Source organism: Rhinolophus ferrumequinum, chromosome 20 (genome assembly GCF_004115265.2).
Source record: "Rhinolophus ferrumequinum isolate MPI-CBG mRhiFer1 chromosome 20, mRhiFer1_v1.p, whole genome shotgun sequence".
Lineage (NCBI taxonomy): Eukaryota > Metazoa > Chordata > Mammalia > Chiroptera > Rhinolophidae > Rhinolophus > Rhinolophus ferrumequinum.
The window spans coordinates 15125318-15148469 of record NC_046303.1 but is presented as its reverse complement, the minus strand read 5'-3'; the positions used below and the strand labels follow the sequence as shown (position 1 = coordinate 15148469).

At 41.3% G+C, this 23152-nt stretch overlaps 1 protein-coding gene across 10 annotated transcripts in view; it reads left to right on the top strand.

Annotated features, from left to right (window-relative positions):
• Positions 1-23152, top strand: part of SNX10 (sorting nexin 10) — a 69903-nt gene that overhangs the window by 40676 nt on the left and 6075 nt on the right. For 4 of the 10 annotated variants that reach the window (XM_033088839.1, XM_033088831.1, XM_033088829.1 and 1 more), the window contains exons 2-5: positions 2474-2521; positions 15546-15632; positions 18950-19050; positions 19214-19312. In XM_033088839.1, the coding sequence (XP_032944730.1) occupies positions 2498-2521; positions 15546-15632; positions 18950-19050; positions 19214-19312 (311 nt within the window). In that variant the 5' untranslated portion in view covers positions 2474-2497. Of the gene's footprint in view, positions 1-228; positions 250-2473; positions 2522-11327; positions 11843-15545; positions 15633-18949; positions 19051-19213; positions 19313-23152 lie in introns of those variants that run through there. The other 6 variants (XM_033088830.1, XM_033088834.1, XM_033088835.1 and 3 more) reach the window with 6 other exon arrangements.

The following is a 23152-nucleotide window of genomic DNA, read 5'->3' as shown; positions in this document are numbered from 1 at the left end:
GGGCAAGAGAAGGGACAGGGTTGAAAAGCAGACTGGCTTGAGTTGAAACTGGACTTGAGCTCTCTCGCTATATGACCTCGGGCAACTTACTCCTTTCACTTCTGTTTTCTTAAGTTGTGTACAGTGAGGACATTCCAGTCTTGCTCAGCAGGTGGTTGTGAAGTTTAATTACACAAGGAAACACAGATATGCTCTGATGGAGACATTCAACCAGTTGGGGACACAAAGTATGCAAATATTGTGATGCAAGTGAGTTTTGTTAACGGGACTGCCTGTACCACGCGCTGTGTAAGGAGGGGAAAGAAGGGAACTGATTTCTGAGCAGAATTGTGGTAGAGGAGTGGGAGTTTGCAGGAAATGTGCAAGGCATGAGGCATGAGGGTAGAGGACCCACCCAGGCAGAGGTTCAGCTGTGCAGAGCAGCGTGGTGTGTGCAGGGAACACGGCCAGATCCTGAGGTGGAGGCAACCTCAGCCTGACTTTCGTTTGATTCAGGAATCCCGTCAATAATTCGAACTCTTCAGCTGCTGCTCCCTCCAGCCTCTGCCCCTTTGCACATGCCCGTCCCTCTGCTTAGAGTGTCTTTCTCCTTCTGCATTCCCGGCAAAATCACACTACGCCTTAGCTTAAGTGCCACTTTCTCAGTAAAGCCTTCTTGGCCAACACTCCCCCCCTCCCACCCCATTCAGTCCCTCTGGTGTCCTTTCCTTTCTTATCATTTCCACGTTGCAATTATGTGGTCATCTCATAAGCTCTGAGTCAGCTCTGCACATCACTGTATGTCTCACTTCTTGTCCGGCACATAGCACGTAGTAGGAGCTCCATAAATATTTTGAATGAATGAATTTCTCACTCCTCAATTACAACCCCAGCCGATCTTTCCAGTCTAATCCCCACAAACCTCTGTATTAATTGCCTATGGCTGCCATAAGAAATTACTACAACCTTGGTGGCTTTAAACAACCGAAATTTATTCTGTCATGATTTTGAGGTCTGAGATCAAGGTGTCTGCAGGACTGTGCGCCCTCTGGAGGCTCTGGGGGGGGAGGGGTCCCTCCTGACTCTTCCAGCTTCTGGTGGCTCCAGGGGTCCTTGGCTTGTGGCTGCGTAATTCCAGTCTCTGCCTCCATCTTCACACGGCCTCTCTGTGTGTGGTGGGTGTCTTCTCCTCTTCTGTCCCTTAGAAGGACACTTGTCGTTGGCCCACCTACCTGCAAAGACCCCTTTTTGAAATAAGATCACATTCACAGGCTCAAGACGTTCGGGTGCAACAATTCAACCCACGCCACCCTCCAGGAGCCCTTTCCCGCAGCTGAGCTGACCTGGTCACCGTGTCTGGTCGGTCCATCGTGCTTTCTTCCATCCTCTGTGCATGCCATTGCCATACCTGTTCCTCTTCTTTGGGGGAACACTGAGGTTCCCCCGTTCTCCCCTGCCTTCTCCGTGGGTCCTCCTGCTCACTCCGGGTGAAAGGAACTTCCTTCCCCTTGGAAGCCGACCTGCTGCTCGTGGGTGCTTCTCTCGCCTCTTGCAGGAGCTCCTTTCCTCTGTCCGCTGTGGGTTATCTCCTCCCGGCACCATGTGGGACGGGAGGCCAGAGCTAGTGTTCTTGCTTCCACATATTCCTTCCACTTCCAGGGATGTTAGTAGAGACTCGGGAAATATTTCAGGATGATAATAATTATCTGGAAAACGTGGTCAGACTTATTACTATTATCAAAATAATGGAAAATAGTGACCACGCAACCATAGCTACCTTTCAGTGGTAGGAATACATATGCGTGCATACAGTCAGGGGATTTAATTTTTATTTTAATTTGGCAGGGAGCAGATGTTACTTCCACGAGCTTTCGTAATAAACGGGGGTTTACAGAACGATAGACACCCCAGGACGTGCAGGGCGTTGAATCAGCTGCTCGGCTGACGGCACTGACCGGAAGGTCAGAAGGCAGGTCCCTTTGGGGCCACAGCATCTCTTACCCGACTTCTGGAGTAGTTTAAACGTCGCAAGAATGACCTGTTCCTTGAAAGGTCGGGCTGCTGATAAAGCTGGCAGGGCTGTTCTCAGGGGTCGGTCTCTGTGGGCGTCTTTTCCCTTCTCTCCCTCTGTGCTGGCCAGCATCCCCTGCTGCCCCTCGGCCCCGCTGCGCCCCCACATTTCCAGCCTCCTCTGATTCATTCACCAAGGCTGCAGCTCCAGCCGGACTCTGCCTGGCCTTCCACTTGCAGGGCCTGCCATCATCCACCTGCCTTGGGCCTGCCATGTCCCAAACTCCCCGTCCTCAGTGTGGCCCGATGCTCACCTTGGTCTGGTCAGCAGGGGACAGGAGGGAGGGAGTCGCAGAGGGTTCCCTTCCAGAGACTGCAGGTGGGCAGGCTCCCTCCGGGGGGATTTGGGGGGGAGGTCATGAGAGGCTCACGTGCTCCAGGATGGAGTTGCCACATCACTGAGTGTTGGTATCTTATTTTTCAGATTGATCGTGTCCTGAAAAATAAGATGTTTCCAGAACAACAGAAAGAGGTATGTTATCACAAATCCAAAATTAAATAGTCTCTGCATTTTGACTCACTGCAGGTTAGTTCTTTATTCACTAACCGTAAATCTGTGGTGGAGTCCAGATACTAGAGGGCATCATAGAGGAAGGCTCACGCATGAACAAAACACCCACCCTCCTGCACCCACTGCCTCACTCCCCAGCAGGGGTGCGTCCGTGGCCCTCGTTCTTTGATTCCAGTGTCTGAGCTGTCTTTCAGCTCACTCCCACCCATAGCTTATAAAAGCATCTTTTTCCATGACTCAGAATTCTCCCAGACGCTGCCTCCCACCCTTCGCTTTAGACAGTCTCCCTCTGGCTGGCGTTCTTGGTTTCCTCAGGCCTGAATTCCCCCAGTTCTGGTACCAACCCAGGGAAACTGTCTGCCATTAGTTTCAGTTTTTCCCAGCTTGTCGCCTCTTGGATCTCTTGGCTTGGTGTCACACAATTAGGGAAGGCTGTCCCTTCCAAATCCAACATGGCCTCTCAGACCTCCCGTCCCAGCTTCCTGAACTTCTGTCTGACAGGGAGGATAGGCCATCACCATGCCAACTCCTGGCTGAGTGGCTGTCCCTCAGAAGTATGCATTGGTCCTACCCTGCCTCCTGTTGACCCACACAGATCGTCACTAGGTGAGCCTACTGAAGCTGAGCCAGAGGCACTCGGGCCTTTTTAGGGAGCATGCACATCTGTGCAGACACACAGCCACATGGCCACATGGCTTGTCCAAGTTTAAAGCAGTAAACAATCTATTTCAGAGAATCCTTCCAGAAACTTCTTTGCTAGATTTCATATCCTTTCTTTTGGCCCTGACTTTGGGTTCAGACCCTCCTCAGAGACCCGCCCACTTCTACCCTTTAATTACAGGCTGGGCTCCCCCATTTTCAAAGACAGTGTTTTCGTTTGTTTTTTATACTTTTTAGAATTGGATATAATATATTGGAGACCATAAAATGCATACAATGCCCTGATCTTATGTGTACAGCTCAGTGGGTTTTCTCTTATGTGTACTGTATAACCACCACTTGGATTAAGGTGTCTATGTAGATGTTTCCAGCACCCCAGAAGACACTTGTGTCCCTTTTCCAGTTAGTCCCCCTACCTACCCGCCCTCCCCACAAGGTAACCACACAATACCAAGACCAGATATACTTTTTCTCTGTCCCTGTGCTAAACAATACTGGGACCAAGCTGCTAGCTTCAGGAAATACCTTCTCTGTGAAGTTGGCCAAACTGCAAGTCCCCGTATGACTGCCCTCACTCTGACACCAATGATAAGTTCCAGGATTCCCAGAACCGTCTTCAGTTTTGATAATTCACAGGAAAGACAGAGCTCACTGAGAACTATTATCCTCACAGTTACAGTTTTTTTACAGGGAAAGAATACCAATTAGCAACAGTCCAAGGAAGAGACACACCGGGCAAAGTGGGGTTGGGGTCCACACGCGGAGCCTCTGCTTGTCCTCTCCCGTGGAGTCACCTTCTCGGCATTGATGTGTGACCGTGCACACAGGGGAGCTCACCTGAGCTTTGGTGTCCAGAGTTTTTATTGGGGCTCAGTTTTTACTGTGTGGCTGACCTTTAGTCTCCACTCCTCTTGGGGTCGAGCTAACACCTTCAGTCTCCAGTTCCTCCAGAAGTTACAACTGATACCGTGTGGCCCTAAGTCCCCACCATATTCACATTGCTAGACTGTCTAGTGGCCAAAGCCAGGCAATCAGAGAGACTCCTGTCAGGGGTCTAGAGAGCATGTCCTGGGAGCCGAGGGCAGAGGCCAGACCTCCCTGAGGTATATTCTTCCCTACGCACCTGCATGGGCCCGACCACTGGGCAGGCTGTGCCATGGGAGTGGGGTCATGCCATTCTCCTGTTCCAAAGGCACATTTTAAAAGTTGTTCTCTTGGGGGGAAGAAAGTACCAATGAAAGCCACACCACAAAGACTTTTTTCTACTTAGAGGATTTTTTTTTTCTTGGTTGGTTTAATCACTTGATTTTTATTATAAACTCATTTCAATCAATAAAAACTAGACCCCAATTTTAACAAATGACATAAAGAAAGCATTTTATTGGTCTTGCAAAAGTCCTTTATTATAAATACTTATGTAATAATATTATAACATTAAGGAATTTTAAACTGGAAAGTCCTTCAGTGGAAAAGGAAAAAAATGCTGTAGGGAGAAAGTGATAAAATGTTCACAAGTTTACGTTAGCCTCTCAGTGAGAAATAATAACAAGACTAGATTCTGGATGTATGGTAATATACGATTGTTCATCATGTATCAATCCATTTCCTACATGAGGCCAGAATGATCCCCGGGCTCCTAACAGATTGCTCTTAGAACAAAGTCAAACTCCTAGATGTGGTTTCTAAGATCCTTTAAGATCTGACCCTGCTTCCTTCTCCAGGTTCATCTTCTACCCCTCCCCCACTCCAGCATCCTTTTCACTCCTCATTTGGGAGCTTATTCCCGAGTCTTGAATGCTCTGCAATCTGGGCCCCTGGGTTTTCACAGATGTTTTCCCTACTGCCTGGAATAATCTCTCTTCCTCCAGCCTTCCCACCACATTGACTTGCTAACTCCTCCTTACCCATCAGGCCGCAGCTTAGAATTCAAAGCTTTCCTAAAGCCTCAATTATGAAAGGTGTTTTCATCTCACCACCTACCCCAGCAGCACCCGGTCCTCAATGCCAGTTAGAAGTGGAGGAGGTTTTGGCTGAGCCTTTAAATATCCTGGTGGCTGGTTGTTGTTTAGTGGAAAATAATGCTGGTCCCAACTAATTACACATGGAAAGGCTGCATGCAATGTCACCAATTGTTCTAGATTCTAGACCAAGGTGACAGTGTGTGTGTGTAAGCATATGGTGCCCACAGCCGATATTACTAATCAATCCTGAGGGAGGCAGCTGGATTGAGATCTATTTACTATTCCTTGTTCAAGATTCAAATGGGCTGGGAGGGACATCTCAGTTCCACCTTCACTGGTAGTGGCAGCCTAGAAGTTGGGTAAATTTGTTTTTTATTCAAAGATTTGGGGGGGTGACAATCAAATGCAGTCTATCTTCTTAAAATAGCTTTGTTACTCTAATAAATCTGGGGAGAGGAGAACAGGGAGTGCGAGTCTCCCTTATTACTTAAACATGTTCCATTTGCACATTGGTTTGAATTCCCAGGAGAGCAGTATCCGAGCTGATGGATCTTCCCTATAAAAATGGCCTTGGCAGTGGGCCATTGTAAAATTAAAATGAATTCAGATTCATTCATGCATGCGACTTTAATTTACAATTAAAATATTATGGTTACATATTTTAATAAGAATAATTAGATGGACCCAACTGAATCAACCCTTCTGTTTAATGAGACAGAACCCAGAACCCTAATGAAAAGGCAGGTGGCTGTGACAGGAAACACGTTTCCGACAGTGTCTTTTGTGGACTCAGGCATTTTTGTTCTTTGTGTATTCTAATGCCCAGAACAAGCAGTTTGATTTTTTCTGCATTGCTGAAGACCGCTGTTTCTTCCAGCCACGTTGAGCTCGTGTGTGAATGAGCCGTTTCCTCCTGCCAGGCAGGATGGTCTGTTTAATGGAGTCCGACATTCTAGCCCCAACAAGGCAGTGGGTTTGTTCTTCTGGCCAGGGCTCTCTCAGTGTAAGTGGAAGGGTCCTACGTATGTGGCGTGACGGGTAGGGTGGGCTGAAACCCCCTGTTGTGTGTGTGTGTCTCCCCTGCTCTCCTGTAGCGCGATGGCTGAATTCTGCTCTTAGAGACTCAGATCTTTAGGGTAAGGGTTTTTTCTCCTTCAAAATGTTAATCCTCATACTGGATATAATGGCACCTATCAGTTATTGACACTTTAATGACAATGAATCCATCAGCTCCATAGCAGGGATACCCTGAATGGAGTAGACCCAAGGGGGCCTGGGAGAGCTCCAGACACCGTGAGGACCCTGTCACTGAGAGAGGGGACAAGGCCCCCCAGGGAGAGGTGGTGCTCTTTTGGATGTGCTAGATCTAAGCTTAACATTTACACGTTCGAGGTGTGCTTATGCTGACTGATGCTAACATTTTGGGCTTGCTCTCGGAAAGCATGGTGTTTGATATTGGGAAACTGATTGGAAACTAACCAGGCTGGAACCAATGAATATCATTAAAGAATATCCCATAAGCAGGGCATGCACCTGGTGTCCTGTGATGCTGGGGATTTTGAAAGGAAGTGACAAGACAAATACTCTCCCACTCCAGAGAACTGAATTTGTCATTCTTCCTTCTTCTTTTCCTTCCTGACTATCTGATGTGATATAATAATAGGGGAAACTGGGTGCGGGATATATGGGGATTCTCTACTATTTTCATAATTTTTCTGTGTAGCCAAAACTGTTCTAAAATAAACTGTTTTAAAACAAATAATATTAAATTGTATCTGCTGAAATATAAATATTTCTAAAACATTATGGAGTGAATAAAGCAGATATAAAACAGTATTTATAGAATATACTCCCATTTGTGTTAAAAATTATATATATATGCCAATTATATATAATATAAAATATATATAAAAGTCCTGACTAGGTGGACAAAAAACTGGGAGTCCAGTAGGAGGGCAACTTCATTTTTTTGGTGTACTCATCTATATTTAAATTTTTATATCTATATATCTATATTTATACTATATCTATATCTGTCTCTACATCTATTTTTAAGCACATATGTTTTATTTTTATAATGAAAAAAGCTTATTTTTTAAAGGTAGATAAGTATTAGGATAGCATTATGTTACTGGTGTCAATACATGTTAAACAAATGGTTAACATTTTTAGAGTCACTTTTCTGACTTACTTTCACTTTCAAGTGCTACATTTGTCCCTTTTTATAAAGCAGCCTGCTTGGGATTACTTCCTTCCTCTTTTCCTCCTTTCCTCCCTGCTTTTCTTTTACTTTTTCTGGTTTTAGCTTTTAATTGTGAAATTTTAAACATACACAAAGTAGAGAGAATAATTTAATGAACCCTTATGTACCTAAGCTTTCAACAATTAAAACATTAATGTGTGACCAAGCTATATCCCCACCCCCACCCATTTCCTCCTGCCACCACACAGTGAAGTATTCTGAAACAGATTCTAGACATTGTCTACTTTCATGTGTAAATATTTCAGATGCATTTCTAGCGGTTGACCCTTCCTGGAAACAGACCACACCTTAAATAATTAACATTATTACCATTATTCTTTCATACCATCAAATATTCAGCCAGTGTTCAAGTTTCCTTGATTATGTTGAAAAACATTTATATATTTGGTTGTTCTAATCATGATCCAAATGAGAACCACACATTGCATCTCAATATGTTGCTTAAAGTCTCTTATTCTATCCTTTCCCCCCTTTGCAATGTATTTGTTGAAGAAGCTGCATCTTTTGTCCTGTAGAGGATTTCACATTCAGGATTTTGCTGATTATGTCCTTATGGTGCAGTTTAACACAGGCTAGCAGTTATTTCTTGTTGCAAGAGATGAGTTTTTCCATTGCACTTTTCCTAACGTATTATGTGATACAAAAAGGTAGCTTCTTAATTTCGGACACTACTTGTGTAAAGAAACTTGCAACATTATGAACTATTATAAGTCATGTAAAAGGCAGATCTAGCAGAGTCTCATCCACAGTTGTTTCTCCTGAAGTAATAAAAACTTTCTTAAAAATTCACATTTAAACCTGTCAGCTCATGGCATTAAATAAACCCGAAGCTATAAAGGGGCAAGTAACAGCCCTTATAGGTTGTCATAACTATTATTGGGAAATAAGGGAGAGTTACTTGATACATTCCTCCTGCCTTTCAAGCTTGTTATTTGTAAAGAATGTAGTGTGTAAAGCAGGTGAAATTTTAGTTTTGAGATTGTTGTGTGGAAGTCCTGAATGGAAGCCTGGTGAATAAGACATTGGTTAAATTGTGTAAGCATTAGCTGTGTAGAATGGTGCCACAGAGTTGGTGCACATTTTAATTGAATGAATGAACGAACGAATGAATGAATCTCCAGTTTACGTAAACATGTAAAGCACTACTTTGGAAGAAGAAAAAAAAAGTCCTGAGAAACTGAGCACAAAAGGAAACAAGTTTTCATTTTGGTGATAGAAAATTCTCATCAAGGCTATGAAAAATGAATACTAACACCCAGAGAGTCTGCTTTATTAGCTTTTGTCTTTACTTCTCTTTTTGTAATCTGAGTAAATATTTTTATGATTAGCACGTAGTTCATGTTTATTGTACTATAAAGATTAAAGCTAGACTACAGTGGAAATTTTTAAAAATACACCTATCAAAAGGGCTAAAGAATAGTGGTAATACCACTAGAAGCTGATAGCTACAGTGATATACCACTGTGGTGTTAATTTGCACTTCCCTAATGGCTAATGATGTTGAACATATTTTCGTGTGCTTGTTTGCTATCTGTCTGTCCTCCTTGGTGAAATGCCACTTTGTGTGTTTTGCCTATTTTCTAATTGCATTCTTTGCTTTTAAAACTATTGACTTGGGGCAGTTCTTTGTATATTCTAGATACAAGTCCTCTGAGGGATGTGTGATTTGCAAATATTTTTTTCCAGTCTGTAATTCGTCTTTTCAACTTCTTCACAGGTTCGTTTGCAAAGCAAAGGGTTTTAAGTTTTGGTGAGGTCCAGTGTATCACTTCTTTCTTATGTGGATTGTCCTTTTGGTATCAAGTCCAAGAACTCTTTGTCTAGTACTAGGTCCCAAAGATTTTCTCCTAATATGATTTTAAAATTTTATGTTTACATGTAAGTCTGATCCATTTTGAGTGAATTTTTGTATGAGGTGCAAGGTGTAGGTTGGGGTTGTTCTTTTGGCCTTGGATGTCCATTTGATCCAGAACACTTGTCGAAAAGGCTGTCCATCCTCCACTGAATTGTTTTCACACCTTTGTCAATAATCAGTTGGGCATTTGTGTATAGGTCTCATTCTGGGTTTTCTATTCTGTTCCATTGGTCTCTGTACCTCCACTAATACCACACTATTTTGATTACTGTGGTTATATAGTAAGCCTTATCATCAGCGAGAGGGATTCTTCCCACTTTATTCTTCGTTAAAATTGTTTGGACTATTCTAGGGTCTTTGCCTTTGCATGTAAATTTTACAATAAACTCATCTATGTCTTCAAAAAACTCTTACTGAGCTTTTTACAGCTCAGTAAGCCTCAGTATTAAGCCTGTAGATCAATTTGGGGAGAATTTGTCTCTTTACTACGTTGAGTCTTCCAACATATGAACACAGTATAGACATTATATTCTATAGACATAGACAAAAAAGTATATGTTTCTTGGGTTTCTTTCAACAGCATCTTATAATTTTCAGCGTACAGAACCTGTGCATTTTTTGTTTTTGAAGCTTCTTGGTAATCAAATGAATTTTCAAATATTTCATGAGCACTTACTATGTGCTGATACTGGGCTTGGTGCTAGAAGTAGAAAAATAAAATACAAAGCCTTTCAGGACAGAGCTTCAGAAGAACATGCTTTTTCAACTGATATTTTAGCTAGTAGCAAAGATGGTATTTTTTTCCTCAAAAATATGGACTTACCAGTGAAATTGGAAATGATCTAAAAGAACCACTAGATAGAACATGTTTGAGAGCACAGGCTTTGGAGCATGGCAGACTGAGTTTGAAACCTAGCTCACCCTATTAGCCATTGGACTTCAGGCCAGTTGCTTAAGCTTTAGAAGCTTTATTTTTCTTACCTGTAAAATGGGATGGTAGTATTACTGACCTCTGAGGATTGTTGTAAAGATGAGGAGAAAACGTGTGCAAAACACTTACCGCAGTACGTGGTATGTGTCAGTGCCTTGTCCAATACACTTATTTTTATTGTTAACTTCATCTTGTAGCTGGGCTAAGGGAAAAAAAGACAAGGTAGAGGGATAAGCCGATCAAGGTTGAACTGGTGGTGGGTGGGTGGGTGGGGGGAATAATATATTGAAATCAAAGAGGGATTATTGTAAGAGAACACAGGAAGAAGATGTGCAACGAGACTTGCGGTCTCTCTTCAGAAGCCTGCTTTCACATGGAGAACTGTAGGGATCCGTTAGATTAAATTTTTAATTCTACTCTGCCCGGCTTCTTCCTTCATACTAGATATAGTCATTAGGCCCAAGAAGTCATTAAAGTGTTTAATAAGGTTATTAAATTGAGTAACTGCTGCCGCCGAGGCAATTTTCATAGGAAATCCATATGATTCTAGGTATGGAACTCGGGGCTGTCCTCTGTGGCTGACAGGCTGTCAACATTCCTTTGAAGGATGGAGGGCACCATTGTGAGGGATGTGTCTAATTAGGAGACTGTAGGTGAGCGCTGGTTCCTGGGTGTACTATTTGTAGCTGGAAGTCTGGTGAAACGTCACTAATTCCTAGTAATTGTGGGGTGGGGGAGGGGAGGCCCATCTGAATTAGAGAATATTTTTAAAAAAGTGTCCTTTTATTACTTTCAAGCATATATTTTAACTCCAATGAGGCAGACAAATTATTGTGAGGTACAGGTCTTTGGGGACCCAAGTTATTGACGCTATCAGAATGATTTTCAATTATTTCTGTGTACATAGGTGCTTCTGGAGTTCCTCAGGGTGCTGGCAAACAGTTTGTTCTCATAGATCGTAAGCATTGCGCTTGTAGCCGTGCGCTGGTAATTGGCACGCCCTCAGAGGAAGGGGTTTGTCAAATTAAGATAAACTTTAGACGACCTGCTAAATAGCTTATCATTATTAATTCATGGAGTCCCAGAACCCAAGTGGATGAGGTTTCTCTTTCAGCTAAAGTTTGATCTCGTTTCTTTCCTGAAGGCAATGTATTCATTCATTTCTTCAGGCATTCCTGTATTCATCAAGCCATATTAATAGAATGCCTTGAATGTGCCAGGCACTCAAGTTGTACAAGGCAGCCTAAGTTACGCTCAAGTTGCTTGGCATCTGATAAAGGAGACCGACAGGGAATTACAGTACGGTTAGGTGTGGTGAGTGGGGACGGTACCCAAGGTCCGCCCAGAGGCACCAGGGGCTCAGAGGACGGTCAGACTTGGAAACCAGCCTGCATAAATCTGAGGATGTCCAGAGGCTTTCCAGAAGGCTTTCCAGAGGCTGAGATGCATTTTGAAACGTGAATTGGAGTTAGCAGAAAATAAAGACGACGATGATGATGAAGAAAAAAGCTGAAAGTGGGGTGGGGACAGCAGTACGGGCAGAGATCAGCTCGTTTGAAGGCATGGAGGAGGTGACGTGTTGTGTATGGGGACCTAAGTGTGGCCTTTGGAGGTAAGGGGAGTGAAAATCGTGAAAGGACCTGTTGTGCTAGCTAAGGAGTTTGAACTTGATCTCGAAGGTTACAGGGCAGGTTTTGAAGGATTTTCAGCAGGAAAATGATACGCATCATCTGTGTGCTTTGGAGCCATTCTTGTCTTAGTGTAGGGGATGCATTGGTTGCTCGCAGCTTTTGCATGAAGTGCAAGTGGCCCTTGAACCAGAGGGAACAGAGTGTGGGTTCAAAGGAGGGTGAGTCTGGAGGACTTGGTCAGTGTGGATTTGGGAGGTGTGTCGCAGAAGTCTGGGGTAACTGGGTTTCTGGCTTGGATGTTGAGGATGAGATGGGAACAGGATGGTGTGGGAAGGGTGTGGGCTCGTGGGACTTCCGAGTGGAGCCGTGTAGGCAAGAGGCTGGATATGCGCAGAGAGGCCTGGGCTGGGCTGGAAAGGGAATCATCAGCTCATGCTGGGCGCCTGAGACCATATGTTAGGAGGAGGTCACCCTGGACTTGCAGCAGGTTGTGAAGAATAGCAGCCTGGGATGGCTCTCAGGGCCACAGCAGCAGCTATGAGAAGGAGAAGGAAGAAAGTTCACCCTCCACAAAAGAATTAGTGACCTTTTGCACTCCAACCAAATTAAAGATTTTCAGGATTGAAAAAAAATATTTGGAGTCTTAGCACCATAGTTAATTTTGAGTGTGCTTTTAAAATGCATTGTTGTATTATTATTATTTTTTTTAATGGGAAACTGGGTGCTTTCTAATTTGTGTGGTGAGCAATGCTGTGCTCTTAGAAGACATTTTCCCCCCAGGATGGTTTTAGTATATTCAGTATACCCTTCCCTAAGAAGATTAAAGATTAGACTTAATGAGTAATAATAAGGGTAGAGTTTGAAAATGCCAACCCATTGCCATGAAGACATTCTTTACAAATTTGTCATTAAGCTGTCCATTCCTTTTCCAAATATTAGAAGGGCTTGCTCTGAGCAAGTACTGTGAGATTTTTTAGGTCCCTCTGCCTTTCGCTGAAAAATTAGTGTTAGAGTGTTTGCTATCTGGTTCTTAATTAAAGATTTGTACTTTAAAAAAAGATATATAGTTGGTTTAACTTTTTTTAATTGCTTATTGCCAATGTCTGCGAGAAGACCTCAGTGCTTTGGGTTCATAAGCATTTCCCTTTCTAAAAAAAATACATTCATGTAGCACTTAATAAAAAACTTCCCAGTGTTTTCACCAGTCTTTTATAATTTGATCTTCTTAATAAATAGTTGAGCTAGATTGGACAGGCATTATTCCCGTTTTCCGGATGTGGAAATAGAGGTTCAGTGAATAAATTCTTAATTTAAGAAGTGGGTGAGCCAGAATTTTCCCCTAGTTTTATGACCATAATGTGAGTGTTTTTTCCATGAAAAGGCACATGTTACTCAAAGCTTACATGTTAACAATTGGGCAGTAGCAAACACATTGGGGGAAAACATGTCTTGTTTTTTTTTGTTGTTATTTTTTTCCAGAACTATTTTTCATTACTATCATCGTTGATTAATAATATGTTGAGTGGTCAGGGGGTATGTGATGCTATAGTAACTGGATTTTATAGTTTTAGTTCAGAAACACTTTTTAAAAATCCTGTGTTTGTAGCAGGTTGACAAATGTGTTTTCTTGTCTTTTCATTTTTGTTTAATCTGTGTAAAGGCCCACTATTTCAGCAAAAGGTGCATGTCTTCTGTTAATCTGGAATATTGAGCTGTTGGAAATATTTCCTTTCCTCGTTTGGTATGCTGAAGAACTTCTGTCTCTCCAGTGGAAAAGTGGAACTGCCAGTCCCCTGTGAGGGAGCGTGGCTTACATGTGACATGATGACTAGGAGCCTCCTGGCTCAAAGTGCGGCAGAATAACCTTGTCGGTTGTTGGCAACTTGCCACCTTGCTGGGATTGGAGGCTGGGTCGACCTCTCCATTAGGCACAATGCCCAGGGACCACACTGCGTTTATGGGCCCATGGAAATTTTTTTTTTTTTAAAATCAGAAAACTACAATAAACTTTTGGGTCCAAGAAAAAGTTTTAAGATATAGTAGTTATATGTTCATATATAAATATATATATTATATATGTAAATATATATAATATGTGTGTGTATATGTGTGTGTGTGTGTGTGTGTATATATATATATACATATATATATATATATATAATTATTTTTTTTTTTTTGGTAGAGGAAAGGGCCTATGAAAGCAGAAGTACCCAGGGCCCATGCAAGTCAGAATGCAGCCGTGAATGTGTGGAGTATTTGGAGGGATAAATGTGGTCTCCTCTGGACTCTGTTCTTCTCTCCTATTTCTAACCTATTTGTCCTGTTCACTGATTCATTGACGATTGATTATTCCTAAGAACTGTGGGTGTGTGGAAAAGACTCCAGGAAAATGAGTCTCTCTCTCTCTTTTTCTCTCTCTCTCTCTGTCTCACTCACTCACTCACACACACGAGACTGAGGTGTAGGTGCTGGGTTTTGTTTCAGTTTCCATCTCTGGGCCGGATCTACTTTATCTCTGATGCAGTCGCACTAGACCTCTTATAATTTAGAAATTGCTTTTGAGACATAATAGCCAAAATATTTAGAACTTTGCTGTATTATTATTTTGTTTTTATTGTCTCTCTGTCTTCCGACTGACTTTCAGAGTACACAGTGAAAAGATTTTTTTTAAATGTAAGCCTTTCTTGGAACAGTAACTCATAATACCTATCTCCTGAGGGCAAGCAGGGAAGTGGGGGGGTGGTCTCCAATGCAAGAGCAAAGCGTATGTTGTCGTAGAAAGTGAACTTGGTAAGTGGCAAAAACTGTTTTCAGGGAATGTGGACAATTTTTTCTCCTTTCTTTAAGTCCTCTGCACGGAAAATTCACATTTTATTATCTACATAATAGAATGGACGTGCTCTGTCCAGAAGACCCCCCAGTCTTGCTTCTGCTCTGTGTAGAGTATTTACAGCCTGCCTGTCAGATGTGCCAAAGTAAGACAGTAAGAAATTGCTAAAATTTCAGCCTTGAAGCCTCCCCTTTTTTAAACAAAAAGTTAAAATATTTAAAAGTAAATTCAATTACCAAATTTGTAATCACCAGGTGAATAAATTATATTTTGAAATATATTATTTTACTTTATATGATACTTTATTGTACACGTTATCATATGTTTAAACTAAGCTTATCTCATGACACTGGGTGCATACATACACTAGGTCCTTTTCAACTTTCATTGTTTGCTTTTCACCTGACCTTTGCCACTCTTTCTTATTTGTGTTCTAGGAAGTGATTTATCAGGCAGAGCCTGTAGTTTTAATTTAGAGAAGTGAAAAAAATAAGAAATGACCACTTTTAAAATTCGGGAAAAATAGGAACGTATTTTTTTTATGATTGAAAATTAAAAATCTGTTTTAGAGTATACTTTCTTATTATTTTCACATAACCTGTGAAACTCTCCAAAACCCAGCTGGGTTTTGCATTATTTTTAAAATTCCATTTGTGGCAAAAGTGTTTTTTTATTTTTTGTTGTTTTGGACTTCCTATGGTGCCTGATTCATTAACTTCTTGTTTTTTAAGGGATCACAACCACGTTGGTTAAAACTCATTTCAGTTTTGTTCTAGTGTAATCATTTCTCTCAGTTCTCTCCAGCCATACTTGTAATTCTGAGACATATTTCTTTGTTTATAATGCCCTTACAGGAATTTGTAAGTGTCTGGGTTCGAGATCCTAGGATTCAGAAGGAGGACTTTTGGCATTCTTATATCGACTATGAGATATGTATTCATGTAAGTATGCAGTCAATAGTTAGAGAGATCATAGTAATTTTTAGTAGCATATGTTTGATGGGATACTGTGATAGACTTGCAATTTGTACAGTTTTCCTAATTCAAAGAATTGAATTTTAATGATTACAACTCGTACTTGTATCTTGAAGTAGTAAGATGGTTCCTAAAGTAGAAAAATTACTTATTTGAGTTTCTTATTGTACCTTTGTTAAATTAATATTTTAATGTTTATTGCCTTCATATATGAAGATGTGATTCTGTCTAAAATTCACAGTTAAAGAATTTTTATACCTCACTAATGGTATTTCTTTATGACCTTGATAGCATATTTCTGGCTAATCAGGTATTACCTGACAAATCTTAAGTTTTCTGAGGATGTGGAGTTCTCTAGAGAAGAGATGTACAATGTTTTATATGTAGAATAAGAAAGTAGGAAATTAATATGTGCAATTATTTTGCCTTAGTCTAGATTCTGAGTAATTAACATAAGTGAATAACCAGAAATGATGTACTTTATTTGGAAATAATACTGTATCATGATCTCTTGAACAATGGCGTGTGATGAGTGGCCTTCTCTGATCATCTTGAATGAGCGTCAGCCAACTTTTTCTGTAAAGGGCCAGGGACTAAATGTGTTCAGCTCTTGGGCCATACAGTCTCTTTCGAAACTACTCAGTTCTGCTCTTGTACGGTGAAAGCAGCCAGAAACAATACATAAATGAATGAGTGTAATTGTGTTCCAATAAAACTTTATTTGTGAAGATAAGTGGCGGGCCGGATTTGGCCCACACGTTAAGAGTTTTTTGGCCCTGATCAGAAAGATCGTCACTATCCCCCTCTGATTTAGTCCAGACTTTTCTTGGGAGCCTAGAAACAGGCTCAGGTTTTATCTGAGACTACATAGCATGAGTGAAGTAAAATTTAGCCACCTTTAATCTTTCCATGGTAAGTATCTACATTGGTATATTGGACACCAAATCACCAGCCATAAAACTTATTTTTTTCTCCTTTCTTCCCTTTTTTCTTTCAAGTTTTCCTATTTACAAAATAAAGTAGAAACTCAGAACTGCTTTTTTGAGGTTGTGTTGGAAGCCATTGCCCAGATATGCCTTGTATTTGGATTTTGTTTCGGTTTTACTCATAAAGTCATACCAGATATGCATTCTGTGTCCAACATTATAACATGAGTATATAAGGCTAAGCATTTGAAAGTGAAATGAAATTGTTTAGTTGCCTTTTAACTTTCTCAAAAAGTTTGGGTTCTTTTCACATACTTGATGGTAGGCATGAAATTTAATTATCAGGGAGTTAATAAAAGGGTGGATTTTTCTCTGCTACATAAATAACATGATGTGAATTCAGACCTGTCCACCTTGAGCCAGAAATGATGGGTTCCACAAATATTATTTGGTGGTGTTTTGGCGTTTAAATGCTAATACTTTGACAATGACTAAATCTTCTTGGCTTGGTAGATGCAGAAACAAGCAAATAGATTGAGAGGAACTAATAAGTTAGGGATCTCAGTGTAGTCTGATCCTGAAGAGGCTTCCACCTGTTGTTCTATGATTGCGAATGGATGAGGGGACTGGAGAGTTCCAGTCCACCTCCCTTGGATGCTATACCCATGGAGCTTTGCAGGTAGAGAAGCTGGCGTTTGACTCATTTAAATTAGCCTCAAGGGAAATGATTTCAGGTGACTCTGAAACGTTAGTATTTACTTGTAATTTTAAACTAGACTATAGAGGTGGGAAGTCCCTCATATATATTCTGACCTTGTCCTGCAAGTGAAGGACGTATAGAAAGACCTTTGTCTGGTGTGGGTACCAGATGGAACTCCACGATTGACATCTACAGTGATTCTGAACAGAGAAATACACATAAGTGAAAGGGAGTTGAAATATCCCCACTCTGTACCCAAGCCGTTGGAGTCCCTGCAGGGGCCTGGTACCCTCCCGGGAGGGAGCACTGAGAGGACACCTGCCCAAGCCTCATTAGGACACTAATTCTGGTGCAAACGACCTGCTCTCTTAGTCCCCAAGGATCACTTTAGAGGGAGGCCCTGGTGTGCTTTGAAATCCACGCACAGAATGTTATTGTGCCATAAACCTCTGTCCAGCACGTTTTGCTACCATATCATCAAAGGTGATGGGATGTGGACCCCTACTTACTTTGGGGAAGAGTCTCTTCACCTCTCTGCACCCTGAGGTTTTCTGAGGAATACCAGGAACTGTGCCATACATTTCATGGGAACAGTTTAAGAACTAATACATGTAATCACTACATTTCCCAAGGAAAACAACTGCTGGGTGCTTATTAAATGGTGGAATACTAACACGTTTTGAAATAATATAAATCTTGGCGACAAAAAAAGGTCTCATTTGTCAATGGAAAGGTGAAATACAGATTTGAAATGAACAAAGAATAAAGATCGTACAAAACCAGTAGACAAATATTTGCCAGTCTCTTGTTACCCAAAGGAAAAGCATTGCTGTTTTGCTTAGGAAGCCCCATGTCTGCCATAGGGTAGCTGGAAGGAAACCGTGAGTAACCAATAACAGTGTTAGTATGTAGATAACATTTGCCAAGTGTTTCTCAGTCCTCACACCCACCCAGTGGATTAGGTGTGTACTATTTCATCCCCGTTTTACTATTCAGGAAACTGGAGTTGAAGTAGCTTGTCCTATAGCAGAGCCAGGACTGGAATTTGGGTCCCCGTGCGGATACTTGTCCCTGTGCACCACATGCCTCTCTCACTCTGATCACACTCCCTCACACGTCTCGTAAAGAAGGGAGATGCTGTTCTCCAGTTTAAAAGTGATTTCAGGATTCCCGGTGATTTGTGTGATCTGTAGTGACAGCTGTTTCGAGGACATACGGCTTCCCTTGATGTCATGTCAGGGGCCAGGAGAAGCTGTGTCTAATCCCCAAAGGCTCCTCCACCTGCAAGGACGGATGAAAGGTGTTAAAATACAACGGATGACCTTGAGTTCTTATTGGTCATTTATGCTTCAGAATTTGTTTCATTTTTATGATTTGTCTTTGAAAGCAGTGCTAAGAGGTGAGCAGGAGGCTACTTCCGGACTCAGTGAATGGCTGGGTCCCGCCTTGCCCCCTGCCAACTCAGTGCCATCCCAGCTGTCTTCAGGGCTGTTCTAGTGGTGGGTTATGTGCAAGATTTGAGTCTGGCATAAATGCAAATGTATTTTTGGTTTTTAAAGTCCTATTTAAAAATATTTGGGAGGCATATAGTGAATTGTAGCTAGAAGAAAAGCATTTTTTCCTCAAGTGAGGCTTATATTTGTCTTTTCTCTAAACAGACCAATAGCATGTGTTTTACCATGAAAACATCCTGTGTACGAAGAAGATACAGAGAATTTGTGTGGCTGAGGCAGAGACTCCAAAGTAATGCATTGCTGGTGTAAGTGCTTTAAAAGACTATATTGAGGAGACTTCATTATTATATTCAATATTTAGACGTTTGATAGGCGTAAGATTTATAGGCATATAAATTATGAAGGATTTTATGGGCATTCTTCTTGATTGCAATTTATAAAAAATTTTTTGTCTTTCCTAATAATTAGACAACTGCCGGAACTTCCATCTAAAAACCTATTTTTCAACATGAACAATCGCCAGCATGTGGATCAACGGCGCCAGGGTTTGGAAGATTTCCTCAGAAAGTAAGTGTGCCGAAACTCTTGTGACCACACAGGAGATGCGAGAAAAGTGCTTTGCAAGAACTGAGTGTCCTATGATCAGGTGGGGGAGACCCTTACTGTTTCTGAAACACTAATGATCCGCTCCAGCGCTAATTTCGGTAGCTCATTTCCTATATTAGAGCGCCATCTTGTGGCTCACATCATAGGGTGCATATTCGGGACCAGATCTAGTAAGAGAACAATGAACTAATTGAGTCAGATAATAAATACACGGTCCCTTAAGCTGTAAAGCAGAGCCACATTACTAGGGCGTTTAGCTGACCAAAGTAAAAATTTCCAGGAAACAGATGTGCCCCATTAAAAAAGGCACTTCTTAAAAACTGTCCTTATTTACAACATTTAGGATTGACAGATGGAAATCAGCTCTGCAGTGGGCTGCTGATGCCCTTCTGGGCTTCTCTAAATGAATCGGTTAACTCTCCTCTTTGGAGGGAATGTTTATGAGGGAGTATTTATGGGCGTTTGATAGTCTCAGTGGGTTATTAACTCTGGATTACTTGGTGAAGGTAGGTACTGCACTTAAAGCGACTTGTATTCACACTACTATGATTTCTTTTTTTCCCCACTCTGGAATACCCTTCCCATGGGATAACAGATTGGTTTGCACATAGACTCTGAGGCCAGATTTCCTGGGCTCAAATCCTGGCCCTGCTACTTATGAACTGGTGATTGGGCAAGTCTTTTACCTCCTCTGTGCCTTTGTTTTCCTATCTGTAAATTGGGGTTAATAATACTAGTACCTACTTTCTCTAAAGTTGTTGAGAGGATTAAATGAGTCAACAACTGTAAAGCACTCACAAGTCTAGCATACAATTTGTGGTATCTAAGTATTGGCCATTATTTGTTTAATGCACTTAGAAATGAAATATATTTGAGCTAATTTTTCTAACTTCCTATATTATAGATAAGAAAATAAGCTGAGTCATATGACTCCTAGTTAGTGGAAGAACTCAATTACCTGAACTCTTTCTTTCCCTTCTAGTTTCAGGATCTGAAGTAATCCCATTTTGAGTTCACTATATGGTACCTTACTGCTAACCTGAAATAATATACTGCCTTCTCTCCATACGGCTCACTCTTATAGGGTATGGGTATTAAATATGCACATGAATATTATTATTTATTTCTATTAGATTGATATAGTGCCTTTCCTTTGATGGGGTCAAGGAGACATACAGAAACATGCAAGATTATAAATTGAGGGAGGACCAGAAAAGGAAAAGAAACCAGGGGAATGACACGAGACCAGAAGAACCGAGTAACTGAGCCAAGTCCTAGAAAACATGACGGTGTATTCTCTTGGGTATCACAGGCCTGGCAGAACAAAGACCTGGGCAACATTTTTCTGCCCTTTCCTATTGGGGGCAGCTCCGATTTTAATTGTTGTCTGCAAGAGACCCCGGTGGCTGATAGCCTGTCCATTAAGATGTGGTCCCTGCCATCCAAGTTTGCAGTGTCCTGTTGTTCTAGAAGCTTCTTGGGGAAGCTGCAGACTGGCGACTGCCAGTGAGGGCTTGTGAGGGACGCCAAATCCCGCAGTCCCCATCAGCACTGGGGAGCCGCTTCTGTACAGAGGCCTCCTTATTTGAGGTCAAAGGGTAGCATGTGTCTCTGTATTTATATTGCTAGTTAAGCACAGGGCACGTGTTTTTGACCAGCAGTTACTTCATTGTTTTGAACACCTTTCCTTCCGCAGCTGATCCTACCAAATTAGTGACTTGAGTGTCAGTCGGCTGCAGTGATGTTATGCTTGCACTCAGTTATTTTTGCATACTGTGTTGTTTGGCTGTTTGCTGACTGAATTTGATGCAGACGTCATAGTGGAAAGTGTCCTGGATCAGGAGCTTGAGAAGCTGAGGTCTAGGTCTCCCAGAAATATTGGCTCCTGATTTTTTTCTGGTTATACAACCATGGAAAAGTCACTTAATTCCTTGAGCCTTGGTTTGCTAATAAAGAGTGCAGTAATGTTACCCATGCATTGCTGACCTCACTGAGTGGATGTGTCGTTCAAATGATGCTTCGGAAAGGAAAACCTATTTATTAAGTGACTACGTTGGGCCAGGCTGGGTACCGGGGATACAGGACTGCACAAAATGGACACAAATCCTTGTCTTCGTGAAGCTTCCATTCTAGTGGGGAAGCATTAAATGTCTATCGGGGATGGCTAGATTCATTAAACTTGGGTCTGGGTTCTCCAGCAGTCAAATCATAGACTAGACACCAAGTTCTTTCGTGACGTTACTTGTTCCACTACGTTATATGACCATTAGTCTCCAAACTGGTGGTGCTTCTGTGTGGTTTGAACCTGAAGGAGGCTAGGAGTCCAATACCCAATGGTTGGATTCAGGTCTCACCTGAATAACCTGAATACTGTGGTCCCTCTTGAGCGTCCCCACTCTCCTTTCTGTGTCCCTCAGATTCTGAGACATGGCTCTCTTGTCCCTTGTCTGGTTTGTGTAGACGTAGCAACCTTCCATGTGGTTGGTGCCCTTGGTGTCTCCCCAGCCCGGGGAAACTGGATGCGACATACAACTTGCCCATCTCTGCACTGGGTCCTGACCTGAACTTGACATCCCCTGAGGTCCATTGGTTACCCGTTAAGTAGGGCCACCGTAGGTACAAATAAGTACCTTGTTTGCAGAGCACTTTAGGAACTTGAGAGGGAAGACACCACAATATTAAATATGAAATATGCTTGTGTGGTAGATTTTTAGCATGAATTTTAAAACTCTGGGTTTTATTTAAATTTTGAAGTTATGAACCGAGAGCACTTGGTATGTTCAACCCTTTGAAACCAAAATGTTGCTGTCTCTGGGTATACATGTATGTAATATAAATATAACCTTTTTTCATTTTAAGGTCATTTGTGAAATAATATATATTTAATAGCAAAGCACATATCCAGGCCAATCTTCATAGAGGAATTCGAGAGTTGTTTCTTTGACTAGGTGCCAAAAAGAATAATTTGTTGAATACTTGCTATATTTTTACATGTTTTATCTCAATGCTTACAGTAATATTGGGAGTGGGGTATCTTAATTTTATAGACGAGGAAATTATAGAAAGTTCCTGGGATTAATAAGTGAATCCCAGGAACTGACACGTTTATAATTAGCAGAACTCTTAAATATTAGTTAAATTTAGTCAGTATGATTGTGAGATTTTTCAAATATATTCATTTTCCCTCAATCTTGACTATAATCTCCCTTTTGGGTTTTTCCCCCTAATTATAAATTATAAATCACTTCTTCTAGTAGTTATGGAAAAGAAAAGTTAGACTAAAATTATAAACTCCGTTGATGAGACTCCCAACTATGAACATGGCATCCCGACTAATTTTTTTACATTTGATTGATATCACAAATGGGAGCCAGCTCTCCTGCTTTATTGAATTCATCCCATTAATATAACTACATTTACCTTACAGTGTAGACTTTTGTATTAGTTTTGTATTTCTTAAAAATTTAAGGAATATTATGGATATTTTATACAAAAGGATATCATGGAGACACAATAGCTAATTTTACACACAACACACACACACACACACACACGCTTTTCTGTCTTTATGTTCAATAGAGGGCACCATAGCACAGTTCATGAATGTCTTTAATGAAGATTTGTAGGTTTTATTTTTTTCTCATGGTAAGAGGTAAACAAACTGAATTTTTTTTCCTATGTACATCAAACTGCTAACCTTCCACATGCTATACAGATGTGTATATATATCATTATATTAGGTACAGTAGACCCAGAGCGTCCTTCGTTAGATTAAATGTTTTTGCATAGCTATATATTGTT